At 38.9% G+C, this 15,449-nt stretch overlaps 1 protein-coding gene across 1 annotated transcript in view; it reads right to left on the bottom strand.

Moving 5' to 3' along the window:
• Positions 1-217: 217 nt before the first annotated feature.
• Positions 218-15,449, bottom strand: part of LOC142100012 (cytochrome P450 4B1-like) — a 28,794-nt gene continuing 13,562 nt past the window's right edge. The window contains exons 4-12 of the mRNA XM_075184013.1: positions 14,761-14,888; positions 13,426-13,550; positions 11,304-11,455; positions 9,775-9,881; positions 8,753-8,943; positions 6,794-6,927; positions 4,809-4,873; positions 2,538-2,620; positions 218-484 (exon numbers count right to left, since the gene is read on the bottom strand). Coding sequence (XP_075040114.1) covers positions 307-484; positions 2,538-2,620; positions 4,809-4,873; positions 6,794-6,927; positions 8,753-8,943; positions 9,775-9,881; positions 11,304-11,455; positions 13,426-13,550; positions 14,761-14,888 — 1,163 coding nt within the window. The 3' untranslated portion in view covers positions 218-306. The remainder of the gene's footprint in view (positions 485-2,537; positions 2,621-4,808; positions 4,874-6,793; positions 6,928-8,752; positions 8,944-9,774; positions 9,882-11,303; positions 11,456-13,425; positions 13,551-14,760; positions 14,889-15,449) is intronic.

Raw genomic sequence — 15,449 nt, 5'->3', positions numbered from 1 at the left:
ATTAAAATTAACTGCCTGCTATCAAAAATTTACCCTAGTCTCTGTCTGTCTGTCCCCCTCTCTGTCTGTGTGAGTGTGTGTCTATATTAGGGAATTTAGACTGTAAGCTCCAATGGGGCAGGGACTGATGTGAATGAGTTCTCTGTACAGCGCTGCGGAATTAGTGGTGCTATATAAATAAATGATGATGATGATGAAGAATAAAAACTTAGCCAATTTCTATTTATTTTTCTGAGAAAAGTATACAGTGCAATAAGACAGACACATACAGTACATTTATAATATCAAAAAAATTATAGTCTACATTCATGCTTTTCTTTGTATAATCTTCAGATTCACGTGAATGCCATTCAAGGAACGTAGGACTATCTGAGGTATTTTTAATGGTTCTTTGCCTTGGACTGGACTCAGTTCAAATCTCTGTAATGTCAGAGCAAGGGCAACTTTCAGCTCATTCATAGCAAAGTTCTGTCCAATGCAGTTTCTGGGAAATAAGACAAAAATGTTATATTTTCTTGCATCTAATTATTTACACATTTCACCAATTAAACAGCACTTGTTACATATACATAGTGGAGGCAGCCATTTTGTGAACTGAACTTATATCATAGTTGCCTACTCTCCCAGAATTTTTGGGAGCTTTGTGGGAGAGCAGGGCAACCTCCCGAATCCTGGGTGGGGTGGGGCTAATTACATCTTCCTGGCCCTGCCCCCTGATATAATAGGCCAAAATTGGTATTGTATGGCAGGGGGCGTGGCCTAATGACACAATTAGTGTGGCCACACCCCCAAGACATGGCCAACATTGGAGATCTCCTGCAGGGGTGATCTCCAAAGTTGGCAAGTGTGACTTATATACCTCATTACATCTGGTAATGCGATCAGGGTATTGCTTCAGTAAGGGCTCTAGTTATTAAGGAGCCGACAGGCCCGAGTCATAGGACTGTGTGAGGGGGCGGGATATAAAAATGGCTACCTCAGTGTGCTGGTGCTTAAATAGACCATTTCCCATAACACTACTAGAAAAAAATACCTGCGAGACACTACTTCTGTTATCTGCCTATATTTGGAGAAAAAAATAGTATCCAATTTCCACCAAAGTGTATATGTTTGTGGAGAAAGAGGAGCTGGGTGTTCCTCACAATGTACAGTGTAGGCACAACAATGAGGGCTGCATTTTTAGAAGGGTGCACGCTTTCTCCACTTTTTTTGCACCAGCTTTGAGCTGGAGGAGCTCAGATGACATCTTATTAATGTAACGCATTTTGTGCCTTTCTGTTACTCTTTGGCAAAAGAAATGCATTTCATTGCCCCAAATTTCCAAACACGCACAAGATCCACAAGTAATAATAGCAGTCCCAACTTTCCCTTTTCTCACATGATTATTTAAGTCATAAAGAGATACTTCACTGAGCAGTATTTTAGGAGATAAATTGAAAAATTATATTTAATGAAATACCTGTTTATAATGTGGTAGATTATATTTTAATGGGACAATTTTGCGCCATGCACTTCATTATTTTTATTTTTAAAAAACTTCTGCAAATTAGGGACACTTCTATTATGAAGAGGAGTCCAAGAGTGGAGGGTAGGTGTGCACAGTAATGTGAAATGGGTAGACCAAAGGCAACCAAGGCATTTTGTGATGCACATCTAGTGCGCTTTGTAAATGAGGTCTCTGTATTGTATATCTGACAAGAAGATGGTCAGTACTCTGCATATTGGTTACTAGCAGAAGCTCTGGACTGAATACAGAGTAGATGAAGCTGTGTTGTATTTGTTTATTGCTTTCCAAAATTAAAATGTTTTATATATTTCATTGGATGTTTAAAGCCCATAAGTCCCTCCCACATATGAAAAACCATGTCTGTAAATGGTCCCTGATTTTTACTGTACCGGGCTGAGTTGTGTTATTTAAAGGGCTATTTTTAGGACAACTGAATCACACTGTAAAGCAGTGCAGGGATGATTCCTTTCTATTTCAATCAATAATCAGTGGGAACTAGAGATGATCGAACAGCCCATCTATAATTTCTCAAACTGGTTCCACGAATCAGTACAAAAATTCGAAGCAATGTGGATCTATCATGTTAGAGTCTTTTCGCTTTCGTGAACCAGATCAGTCGCATTTAAGTTTAAATTTATCCATTTTAGCTTCTGCAGTGATGAACTTTGAACACAGTAATGTAATGTTCATGGTGCAAAACTATTAAACTCTATTACTTAAACAACTTATTTAAAAAAATGTTAAAAATAAAAATATTTATAAAAACACTTAACAATTATAACGCAAACAGAGAACCTTCAATATTAACCAAAACAGCAATAATCAAACACCATCTGCATTTATGAACGTTGGGAACTGTGAGGAAAGGAAATGGAAATTGGGGTCTAAATAATACTTAGAACTACAATGAATGACTCTGAATGAATCACAAAAACAATGGTACTATTTCAGTATTTGCTTTCTGACAGGTATTGGAGCATACGTCACCCATAATACATATTGAGGATTAGCCATGTAGAATAATTTATACCTTGGTCCCGCTGAGAAGGGAAGGAAGCTGTAGGCATGTCTTCTGGTTGAACACTCAGGTGAAAATCTCAGTGGGTCAAAAACCTGAAAACATATACATACATCTATCAATTTAAACTCCTGAATGATTTCCAGATACATTTCAGGCTACGTTCACACTCACAATTAAGAGGAGTTTTTGGTTTATGTTTTTACTAATGTTTTTAGAGAGGATTGTAAATGCTTTTTAACACACTTAAGCCCGGAAACTGCACAGAAGTAGAGTAATTGGCATGAAAAAACAAAAAGTAAATTGTAGAATTCCAATGCCAGCAGATATGCAACATTGCGTATATATTTAAATTGCCTGACTGGCTGTTGGCTGACATAGAACACATTATGTGTGTGTCCCTCTGATGATGTATCAATCCAACGGAACCGCCCGCTACCATTATTATTGAATCAAAATATTAATATAACATATTTGGAATTTCCTCTTACCCATACATTATGAGAGTTTTAAAAATAATGGAAGCGTTTCACACATAAAGACACGCTCGGATCTCAATTTATGCGGATTTCATACCATTTCATGTTAGTCATAGTGATAATTGCCTAGGCTTTTTCTGGAGAGACACTTTATATCAGGTCTTGATGGTCTTATGAATTGTTAAAACAGGAATATATAACTATAGGACCAGACCTTAACTATAAATACCAACTATAGTGCAATACCAGTTTCATTTGAAAATATTGATCGGCCACCCCCCTTTTTCTGGGTCATCTTTTAATTCTCTTTACACATATTTTCAATTCTATTCACTTGTATATTTTAATTCACCGATCCAGGTGGGATTTAGTTATTTGTCTATGTCAAAAAAAATTTAAGTACATATCAATAAAGTTGATTTTATATTGAATATTTTTTTTTCGGACAGGAGTGCCTCACACACTACTTTGTTCAGTTGATATTTATTATCCCCTGTATCTGTTATTCTCTAGATATTTCTAGTTATGAGAGCACCCCCTCAAAGCATGTATTATAATTAAACATATTTAATTGAGGTTTGTCCAGACCTTGGAGCGGATTGGTTTAATTTTTCTCTTTCTAACCATAGAACACATTATGTAATTTGTGGCTCCTAAGTTATTGTGGAATTTATATCCATAGGTTTCTGGCTTAGAGAGCTTCAAAAGCTGCAAAGATTGGCATGTCACATATTTTTGACTGACGTTTTTTTGCCATTATTTATTTCTTTTTAAGAACAGGTGCCCCAACAAATTATATTGATATATGTAAACTAGATTATATATTATGAATTAATGTCAATTCTATCTGTAGAAACAGTGACCTCACACCCTACTGACTAAGAAACTCTAGAAGTGTCTTGATGGTCACGGTGCTGGTTGCTCCCTGGAGAGAAACACTGGACTGGGTTAGGCACACCACATCTGGCTAAATCTCCAACTCCTGAGGATGGGTCATGAGCGACAAAGCTGATGGGTTGGTGAATGTAGAATCATAGGAGGGATGAAGCTGAAGCCAAAAACAGGCAAATAAAATAAGCCCCTTGAAGCACCAGCAGCGAAACAAAAATCCAATTTTGCCCATGCAAAGATTGCTAGGAGTGAAATTGCAGTAAGTGAAAAAGAATGTGCAGTTGTCAGTGCACTGCCACCTGTTGTCTGTAGCTGGTATTGCATTAGATCCCCACATATATATTATAGGGATTAACATACCCCCTACTGTAGATGATTGCCAATGATATTACAAGTCATATAATGACTTCTATATCCTAAAAATTTTAGGTAGCAGGTTAATTATCCTATAAGAGGTTGAAGTACCTGTATTGGTGAAATGGTCTTAAAGTGGTTGTCCAATTTTTGTCCAATTTTTAGGGTACATTTTCCCTTAGGTAGCACTAAGGTAAGGTTACCCCCTATCTTGCTCCAGACTCGCACAGAGCTACACTGTTAAAATTGCTGCACAAGCCACACAAATCTGTTGTGGCATAGAGGTCAGAGTCCAGCTCAGCTCTTGATTGGATGGCCACGAAACCATCAGTCGTGGACCACACTGAAAGATATTTCCTGTACATAAAAGCTGCCTGTGTATCTTATTCACCAGCGTTAACCGGTGGCTCTATGGAGGTAACTGAGGGTCCCAGGAGTAGACCTCTATAAAAGTGTGCTTCTGGGGAGGGAGGGTGGGGGGGGCCTAATTTTAGTGAAAAGTTCACTCGAAGAGAACTCCTTTAAAAAAATAAAAATCAATATATACACCCTAATTTACCTCTGGATCGTCCCACATGCTGGAATGCCTATTAATGGAATATATGCTCAGAAAAACAGTCGTTCCTATTATTAAAAAAAAAAGATAAAAGTTTAACATAACACAGGTTTATATCACAGTTATGGTCAATATTTAAATTATTATTGTTTAACACCATAAAAGTTAAACATCAAAGAAATAAGTAAGAAATCATGCACAGGTTCCCCATTTCAGAATATCTACTACCAATATACAATATATTAATAAAATAACAAAAAAAAAACTTTTTATGCAATTTTTATGCTTATTTCAATATGCATCAAATCTCTAAAACCTCTGCAGGGTACAAACGCAAAAAGGACATCACAATTGTTTATTAAAATGCGCAGACATATCTATTTGAGGACTTTTACATATTGAAAAAGTAACGGACAACGGACATGGGGCATGTACAAATGTTTGGGCACCCTTCCAGTTGAGTCATTAATATATTTAAATATATAAGAATTTGATTGACAAGTTAGGCCTTGAATTAAACCAGGTGAAAACAATTTCAAAGTTGACTAAATATTCTGTCCTTCTAACTTCTCAACACCCAAAATCTTTTCTGAGTAGCTGACAGAGGACTTTCAAATAATCATAATTTATGGTTGCAAAGCAGGAGAAGGCTACAAACAAAACATCTACATACTTTGGGCTTGGAATTTACATTATTAGAAACATTAAGAAATTAAAGTTAAGGGGAACTGTTCAAATCAAAGGAAAGATCAGAAACTATTTATCACTTGAAAGCACATGAAGAAAGGTTTAACCTATAGTGGTCCGCACGGGCATGATTATCCAACAGGCCGACTAGGCTGCAGTTCTCCAAAGTAAAAAAGAAATCATGAAAGAAAACTGTAGTAAGGTTTTAATCTTGACGTATTCCCATGGTAAAGGCTGAAGACAATGGGCTAGATTTACTAAGCTGCGGGTTTGAAAAAGTGGGGATGTTGCCTATAGCAACCAATCAGATTCTAGCTGTCATTTTGTAAAAAGTACTAAATAAATGAAAGCTAGAATCTGATTGGTTGCTATAGGCAACATCCCTACTTTTTCAAACCTGCAGCTTAGTAAATCTAGCCCCATGACTCATGCTTTGGTGGGTGCATGAGGATTAGTAGGACTGACAAGGTTGGCGAGAGGTGCAGCCGCGACACCCCCTACCACCTTCACATCTTCAGCTAGGTTCGTTCATGCCCCTGCTCTGCTATACAGTTCTGAATTTAATGAAATTAGTGACAAAGATGTCCGTGACCCTTTCAAAAAGCCAAGTGGAGCGGACAAACTTTTGTGAGGTGATTAAAGAAGCTGGATTTTACAATAAAGACAAGTTCATTTTACATGTTGCGTATTAGACTGGCGAGGTAGGTGAGGGGGCGCTACTAGCATATTAGTCAAGGTCGGCCTGAACCATTAATCATGCCCTGGGTCATAGTAGAGCATTACTTCCAAAAAACTGTATCTGCATGGAAGAGTTACCAGAAATAAACCTTTCCTACAACCTCATCACAATGTCTGAAGATAGAAACCTTTTGGAACAAAAATCATTTTACATTTTGCCCAGAACATGAAAGATGCATTTGGTGGAAAATAAACACTTTGTCATTTGCTAAGCAATAGGGTGATAATAGGGTGTCTTATGTTCGTAGACGCAATATTGTCCAAGAAAAAAAAGTATGAGTGGATTCTACTAAATATCAAACAATTCTAAAAGCGAATGTCCCAGACTCCGTAAAAGGTGAAGATGAAGGACAGTTGACTATTTCAGCAAGACAATGATCCAAAACATACCTTAAGATCTACCATAAAGAAGTTACAGGAACAAAAGATTAAGGTACAATAAGTGTAGTCATGACTAGTCTGCAGACTAGTGTATATTGACACTACAGACAGTGTACATTGAATGTTTATTAAAGTGTAGTGTACATGGAATGTAATTTTTAAAGGTAGAAATAGTGACTGACCTTTGGGCAGGCTCCGCCCATCACAGAATGTGATTGGCTGGCTGAGCTCACGAGCTATTCCTGGCACCGGTGGATAGAGCCGCATACTCTCCTTAATACACATGGTGGTGTATGGCATCTTACCCAGATCTTCCCTGTGCACACACACACAAAATGATGAATAATATTAAGTATATTGTTTATAGGGAAAATTCAATTCAATGCAAAGTCCCGACAGAGCCTCACTTGATGTGTGCCTGCATAAAATTGTGCGTATTCCGTTAAGTAAAATATTGCCGATTTTCCCTCATACTACTGCGAGTAGACATCAGCAAGTAGACTCCAACATCATCAGTGAGTAGACTCCAACATCAGCGTAGTCTCGTCATGCAAGACTCCAACGGGACTTTGCTAGTAATTGAATTCACCACATACTGTGACATAGCAAAAGTTTAACCATTAGTGTTTTTTCTAGGCATCTAGAATGACTAATGTGTGGAGGGACCTGGATAAGAAGGTATCTACTATATTATAGTGGTTAAGTTGCTCTGAACTGGTATTCATTGCAAGCTTACCAGTATGTCTGACACTTGAACACCCATGTTATTTAGCCTCTTTGCTCAGTGTATAGGTGCACTTGGGCAGCTACCCACAGTGGTGAAATGTGGGGTGTCTGGCAGTGGGTCCTTACAACTCGTACCCATGTCCCCCCACACATTACAACTGCCTACAATCTTCCACATACCGGCCTTTGTCTTTGCCATGTTTTCATTTATACGGATTCCTGTACATTTTTGCCATCTTATTGTTATCTGTTTTCTGGTTCACTACTGTCTACTTGCTCTGAGTTCTTTGTGGAACCAAATTATTCATTATTTACACCTGTGACCCCCTCAGTGTTACCTGGCCTGTTGATCATGTTACCCTGCTGTGTAAAAATGCATAATCATTTCCATGCTGTTTCCCACATCCTGACCTCAGCAACGTTTCCTAACTCTCCTTATTATGTGCCTGCCCTGAGCTCAGTCTGTCCTATTCTTTTCCCTGCTGCCTGCCCTGACATTTGACTAGTCTTGTGTTTTGTGCTTCTCTTGTTAGTTGGTGCTTCCCTTGTTTGTTAGTCAGTGGCTGCCGGGTAAGGCTCCTTTGGGAGCCATGACATTTGGTCCTCCAGCACTTAGGTCCAGGTCCCTCTGGTGGAAAACATGAGGGCCATTATACATTACCCCACAATAGAGTCATCACCATCATCAATTTATTTATATAGCACCACTAATTCCGCAGCGCTGTACAGAGAACTCACTCACATCAGTCCCTGCCTCATTGGGGCTTACAATTTAAATCTCCTAACATACACACACAGACAATGAGATTAAGGGCAATTTGATAGCAGACAATTAACCTATCAGTATGTTTTTGGAGAGTGGGAGGAAACCGGAGCACCCAGAAGAAACCCACACAAACATGGGGAGAACATACAAACTCCACACAGATAAGGCCATGGTCGGGAATCGAACTCATGACCCCAGTGCTGTGAGGCAGAAGTGCTAACCACTGAGCCACCGTCCTGCCCATGTCAGTGCCAGTTCCCAGAGACACAGATAGTCCACTTCCTCATGCAGATACAATCTATTATGAGTGACCTTTATTTGTATAGCTCCAACATATTACACAGTGAATATTTAATCATTCACTTCAGTTACTGTCCCAATGGAGCCTACAGTCTAATTCTACTACACAAACTAATACTAACCTAACAGAATGTTCTTGGATTGTGGGAGTAAGCCAGAGTACCTGGAGGAAATCCACACAAAACACAGGTAAAACATACAAGCTCCACACAGAGACCAGTGCCCTGGTCAGAATCAAAGCTATAGCCTCAGAGCTTTGAGTCAGCAATGCTGACCAATGTGCGGCAGTGCTAGGTAAATACATTTGTTACAGATTATCTTGGATCAAGAAAGAGTGATAAGTTCTCACCACTCTACGGTGCTCCGCTCCCCCAGGACCTCTCCGATCTCCTCCCGGCATTTCTCCTGGTGCTCGGGGTACTTGGCCATACAGTATAATATCCAGGAGATTCCGCTGGCTGTCGTATCATGTCCTTCAAACATGAAGGTGTCCACCTCTGCCCGCAGATCCTCATCTGACAGACCCTGACCGTTTTCATCCTGATGAGTTATAGAGAACATGTTCAGTAGACAGGCGTCCTAGAAATACCTCTGTTATTTTGTCACTAGGAATCTCTGCGGTTATTCTATAGAATTGACTTCGACCAAAAATCAAGAGTCATTTTCGTTACACTTTTACACCATGTTAATCATTTTTAAAGGTGTGCAAGTTAAAATGTTAACTTAATGGGGGTTCATATTTTTTATAGTATGAGCATATTGTTAAAGAGCTACAGTATGCCAAAAATAATATTCCATAATGAAAGTGTTATTAAGTTAAATGGTTCACTTTTCTAATAATTCAGAACTTTAAAACACTTAAAAACAAAACCAAGGGCCTCTTAATATACATGCAACTCAAAATGCAGTGTAAATAGGCAAGAATGCTGACAATTGTAGTTCTGCAAGCACCAGCATGCTCAGTGCTACAGTTGGCGGTCAGGGTTTGATGGGATTTGAAGATCACTTTTTCTAACTTACTAACTTCTAATTACCTTGGAAAACACAGACCACAATTGCCTGGATAAAGCTAATTTAACTCTATAGGCTGGGAAAACACAGTCAAGCTAAGTTTCAAGGGGAGTAACACTCAACTGCTGGGCCCACCTCACCGACCTAGCAAAAAGTTCTTCCATACCGTACAGAAGAAATGATTGAATATTGTCATTATTGAAAAAGTTTCTTAACCATACATTTCTATAAAACTAACTGTTGACATTGCTCTAGCCTAAAGCATTGTGTAAATTATAATTTTATTTTAAGAATACCCCTATATCATTAATTATGACCCCAAACTTCCAAGCTACTGAAATTGAGAGGTCAAAAATGTACCTTGGCACACAAAAGAATGTCCAGAAAATCCAAGTGTCGCTTCTGCTTGATCTTCTCAAGCTCCATCTCCTGTTTAAGAGCTTCTTTTCGTTGCTCTATTACTTTACCTATAATGGAAGAAATGAGATGTAGGGATTACCATAAGGAAGAAAATATCAATACTATGCAGTGACGGAACTAGAAACACTTCAGGGGGTGTATCTGTTATGGGGCCCAGAGATAAGAGTTCTCCCACCAATATCCCCCATTCTCCTATCAGAAGAACAGAATGTTGGTCTCTTCTTAGCATACATGGGGCATGTGCAGTGTAAGATCTTTATTGTGTATTAGCTACTCAGACCCCTCTTCTAGATTTTACTATGGGGCCAGCCAACACCATGTTCTAATCCTTGTACTGTACATAGAAAAAAAAAAAATACAAGCAACATGATTTGAAACTTTTAATTTTCAATGTCAAGTCCAGATCTCACAACAATACATAGCACAAAACATGGCCTTTATGAACTGAACTGTATAAACTAATTTTAGAGTCAACTGTAAAATCTGAAAGCATTTTAAAAAGATATTTTACGAAGCTCACTCAATGCTCCAAAAGCATGCCCTATAGATGGTAAATCAGAGTTGTGACTCTGGGGCAGCACGGTGGCTCAGTGGTTAGCACTTCTGCCTCACAGCACTGTGGTCATGAGTTCAATTCCCGACTATGGCCTTTTCTGTGAGGAGTTTGTATTTTCTCCCCGTGTTTGTGTGGGTTTCCTCCCACACACCAAAAACATACTGATAGGTTAATTGGCTGCTTATAAATTGACCCTGTCTGTCTTTGTGCGCTGTTAGGGAATTTAGACTGTAAGCTCCAATGGAGCAGGGACTGATGTGAATGCGTTCTCTGTACAGTGCTGCGGAATTAGTGGCGCTATATAAATAAATGATGATGACCAACAGTCTACACTTTATAATAACGCTTGGGAAACACAGCTTAGGCATCCCTGATCCTTATGGCAATGGTTCTTGCTAATTCACAGCTTAACACATCTAAACCCCACCCTTTCACAAAGCCACGCCCACTCTATAATAGGCCGCATCCTGCAGACTTATTTTTTTCACTGACTAAAATTGTCATTGCAAAACTCAGGACAGATGTCCACTCCCCTAACTGTCCAGCCATGACCACGTTGGCCTTTTTTCCCCCTTCCTTCATTTCTGCCATTGCCACACCTTGTTCCAGTCAGACATGCTCCCAATTTGCCCTGACCACACATAATCCACTCAGGCCACATCTCATTTTGCAAAAAAAACAAACAAAACAAAAACACAGGACTGTATGGTAAAAATAAACAAATGTTGAAATTCCTTTAGCTCTATCTCACTTCCCCCATTCTTCTTAAACCAGGGCTGCAATTATTATAATATTGTATAAGAGCTTTTAATAATATTTTATAAACTATTTCAAGTTTCTAGGCTTATTAGAATATTATAACCCGCACATCCCCAACAAATTAAAAAGAAAAAATGTAAAAGTTTATACTCACACGTGTGTTGGTGAACAATTTTCAGTGCTCTCCGAAAGCGAAACCCATGTGGGCTTAGGTAGAAAATGAAGTCATTATGATATGGAAAACAGCGAGATCTTTGACGCACCAGGTAGGTGAGCTCATACACAGCGTTAATGTAGTCATTTTCACTGCAAAAGGGGAAAATGGAAGTAAATTCCAAGTGTTTGAGGAAATTCTTTGAAGACGCAAAGTACTATGTTATGGATACCGGGTGCCAAAGTTGGTATTGTTGTCAATGGAGCACTGAAGTTAGTAACTAATGTGTTTTCTTGATAGTGACAGAAAAATCATTGGAAGTCAAGAAAACCATAAATAAAAAGCAGTTATTTTGTGTAAACATTGCAAACAAGCTTTTTTTAAAGTATAGCAAACATTTTTAAAGAATTATCATAATGATTTATTTATAACACACCGCAAAACGATTCAGAACTTCAGTCAGTATAACAAATCATTCAAAAGCAAACCATATGTAGAAACAGAAATAGTACATATGAGGTTGACTGAGAAGGTGCAAACATGAAACAGTAGAGAGGACCCAGCTCATGAAATATTAAAATATAAAGTGAGAACAATTTTGAAAAAATAGGAGCTTGTGGGACAGGATGACAGCGCACAGTACACAGAGGGAGTAATCAGTGTAGAGGTGAGAGTGAAAGAGCAGTCTTTGTTAGGGTTAAATCTGCCCTGTATCCTGCTAAGTGCCCAGTTCTGCTATGCACTTGAGCTACTTTAAATTAGTTCTGAGCTGCAGTGCAGGTGTGCCTTACCTGTGCATTTATAGGAATACTGCAGTATTTAAACCCCGACATGGCCAGTGATAGTATTTGGTAGCTCTTGACACTCATGCTCTTGGTTCCTGTATCCTTACCTCTTTGTTCCTGTCATGGGCTTTTGGCTCCTGTAACTTCACCTGTTTGTTCCTGTCATTGTATCAGTTCTGGTTTCAACATTTGTATCCCGATTTCTGGACTGTGCCATACAGTTTTACTGGTTATGGTTCTGTGTCATTCTTGTCACCTGAGACCCGGCTGCCTCATTTAGTTTGCTTTTTTCCTGGCATTGCTTTTGTTGTCTGCATACATGGACTGTGATAATTATCCTTTGCTCTCCGGTAGTGCGTCACAGTTATTATTGGACATTGAACCTTTGCACCAGCCTTGTTACAAGAGACATTACTTTCTACCTTGCATTGCCTATCCTTGCACCAGAAATATCTTCAGTGTACTATAATGTACTGCATTGCCTCAGACTGTCATATTCCAGTGTTACCTTGTGCCTATGCATTATAAAAAAAAGCAGAGGCTGAGTCATGGACGACGCCAAGACAGCTGCCATTGGTGGGGACTGGGGAGAGTGTGATGTTGTAACCAGTGAGGGAGACTAGAGGGGTGACAGTGACAGAGAGGAAGGAAGGTAATGACCTTAAATTTAGACATGTTGAATCTTAAGTAGCATTGGGACATCCAAGTGGACATGGAGGAGAGGCCTAAAGGAATAAAATAGAAGGAGAGAGGTCAGGGGAGGAGACAGATTTGGGTGTTATCTAAATAGATATAGTATTGGAGGCCAAAAGAAACATATTAATCCACCAAAAGAAGAAATATAAAGAGACATAAAAGGAGAGGGCCAAGAACAGAGTCTTGAGGGACTCCAAATGATAGATGGAGGGGAGGATGTGCACCAAAGGAACATTCAGAAAGATGTGAGGTGAGAGAGCAGCACAGCAAAGGTCAATGGGAGGGAAGAGTGTGCAGGAGAAGAGGGTGGATGATTGTAACAAAAGTTGCCGAGAGATCTAGGAGGATGAGTAGCATGAAGTGACCCTTCTACTTAGCCCTGAGCAGGTACGAACACTTTAGTTAGGGAAGCCTCGATGGACTGAAGAGGGCAGAAGCCCAATTGTTGACAATAACAACCTCGTCAACCTAGCCAATGCACCAACATTTACATAAAGTAGTCACATTGTCTAGCTGTTGTCTTTGATATGGATACACACAGACTTTTTTTTAAAAAAAAATTATGATGAGATATGATTGGTGCAGTTTTTAGAGCACCACAGGTTTGCCAGAATATTGCAAAACGCTCACCATATACCAACCTGTCATTCTGGCAGCTGCTATGGTAACTGAAGGCACATTTCATAATGGTGTCCAGGGTCATCAGGCTGATATGATGGAAGAGCTCCACTGGCTTCTGCTCTGGGACCAACTTCTCCAATTTATCCTAAACAAGATGCAATATCAAAACAAAAAACTAAATTAACTTTATAGGAACTGCACATCACATCACTAATGATATACTAATACTGAGTATATCATTAGTGAGTGTGGCGAGAGTCTAATGGTTAAATGGGGATATGTGACTTGAGCAGTATATTGGGGTGTAGGTAGTGAAGAATCTGAATAGACAAGGTGAGAGTGAGGAAAGTGAATACTAAAGGAAATAGCAGTATTCGGAGTAACAATAATTTGAGGGTGTCAAATAAAAGGGAACTACAAACAATAAAAGATGAAAAAATAAATATGAAATCGAGTAACAAATTATAAATAATATACTATCAAACTTGTGTTGGGAAAACGCATTTAGATTCTACTAGCACTGTAACACCACAATGTGAACATAAAATTATTTATCATTTATTATTCATTTATTTAATGTGTGTTAATCAATGTTTTTCTTGGATTGTGTTTTATTGAAGTTTTAATTATAGGCAATTGCTAATATATTCTCTTTATTTTACCCCCTCTAATTTCTGTTATTACTATTACTAGTATTCCCTGGAACACTTCCGTATCATCATGCTCGCCTTATCCATTCATATTATTTCCCCACCTGCTACCTGTTACCCAGTATATATTACTCAACAGTCATACTACTCCATTTCACTGTTAGACCCCCAATCTGCTCTCCATTGAACATCACTCACCATATCCTTACCACATTGTCTCTACCTTTATTATGTTATATCTTCACTTTTATTACCCCTTTAGTGGTACACATTCTCTCATTCACTTGCACTTTTATCACTAATCTACTCTAACCTTTTATTCAACCACCACCACCTGAACACAGAAACCAGTACCCACCACTTTATTCTGGACATCTCCATGGATCCAGACCAGAAGATCAGAGCCAACCACATTAGACTCCCTTCCAACCAATCGCTGCAGACATCCAACATGCACAAATTCCTCTCAGCGCTCTATGACCACAAGCTAATTATCACGTTTCACTATTCGTTTTACAGTAGGTGGAGGACCATCATGCTTGGTCTATCACACTACTGAATCTTTAATGGATTTATGTAATTTTCTTTTTGGTCTCTTATTTGCAGTACCTTCTAAAATCAATGTATCAGGATGCTTCAACTATTAAGCAGCCACCATCAAATTATTGTCAATTCAGTCATCAGCCAAGCCTATTGTATCCTTACCAGCATGGTGTTAGCACAATCTGACATCAGTCTGATGTACGGCTTGAGAACATCATAATGGAATGCCGGAGTCAGCAGCTTGCGGTGCTGGAACCATTTCTGGCCAGATAACACCAGCAGCCCTTTCCCTGAGTAACACAAACATTGTACAGTAGTTATGCCAAAGCAGTGGAGGTATACAACAGCCAGAACTGAATTTAAATAAGATGTAGGGCTTGATATAGATTTGGATGCAAGTACATTTGCTTCTTGTAAAAGAGGATTTATAGTTGAACGTAATGCACTTATGCCTTTATAGAGTAGGATTGTGGGCACGTACAAGCAAGTTCAGTACCGTAAGGGCGTGCGCACACACAAGAGTAGCATGGCCCATGCAGATATGTCCTAGTTAGACTTGGATGCATCTCCAGATAGATCTCTATATATTTTGCCCTCTCCAAAGGGCTGGCGACAACTTCAACAGATATCTTTACCATTTTAAAATAATAAAGCTATACATTAAAATAAAAAAATAGGGTGCAACGTCAACCCCTAAATGAATGACCAGTAAACGTACTATAGCCTGGAATGGTTGCCACTAAATCAGGTGAAAAACTAGCATGCATCCTTCCTGTAAAGCAGTAACCAGCACCAATCCATATACATGAGAAATGGTGCCCAAATTTACTCATCTTTCAAGGGCATGGGGA

Source organism: Mixophyes fleayi, chromosome 8 (genome assembly GCF_038048845.1).
Source record: "Mixophyes fleayi isolate aMixFle1 chromosome 8, aMixFle1.hap1, whole genome shotgun sequence".
Taxonomy (NCBI): domain Eukaryota; kingdom Metazoa; phylum Chordata; class Amphibia; order Anura; family Limnodynastidae; genus Mixophyes; species Mixophyes fleayi.
Note: the sequence above shows the minus strand (reverse complement) of the source record. Positions and strands in the feature narration are given on the sequence as shown.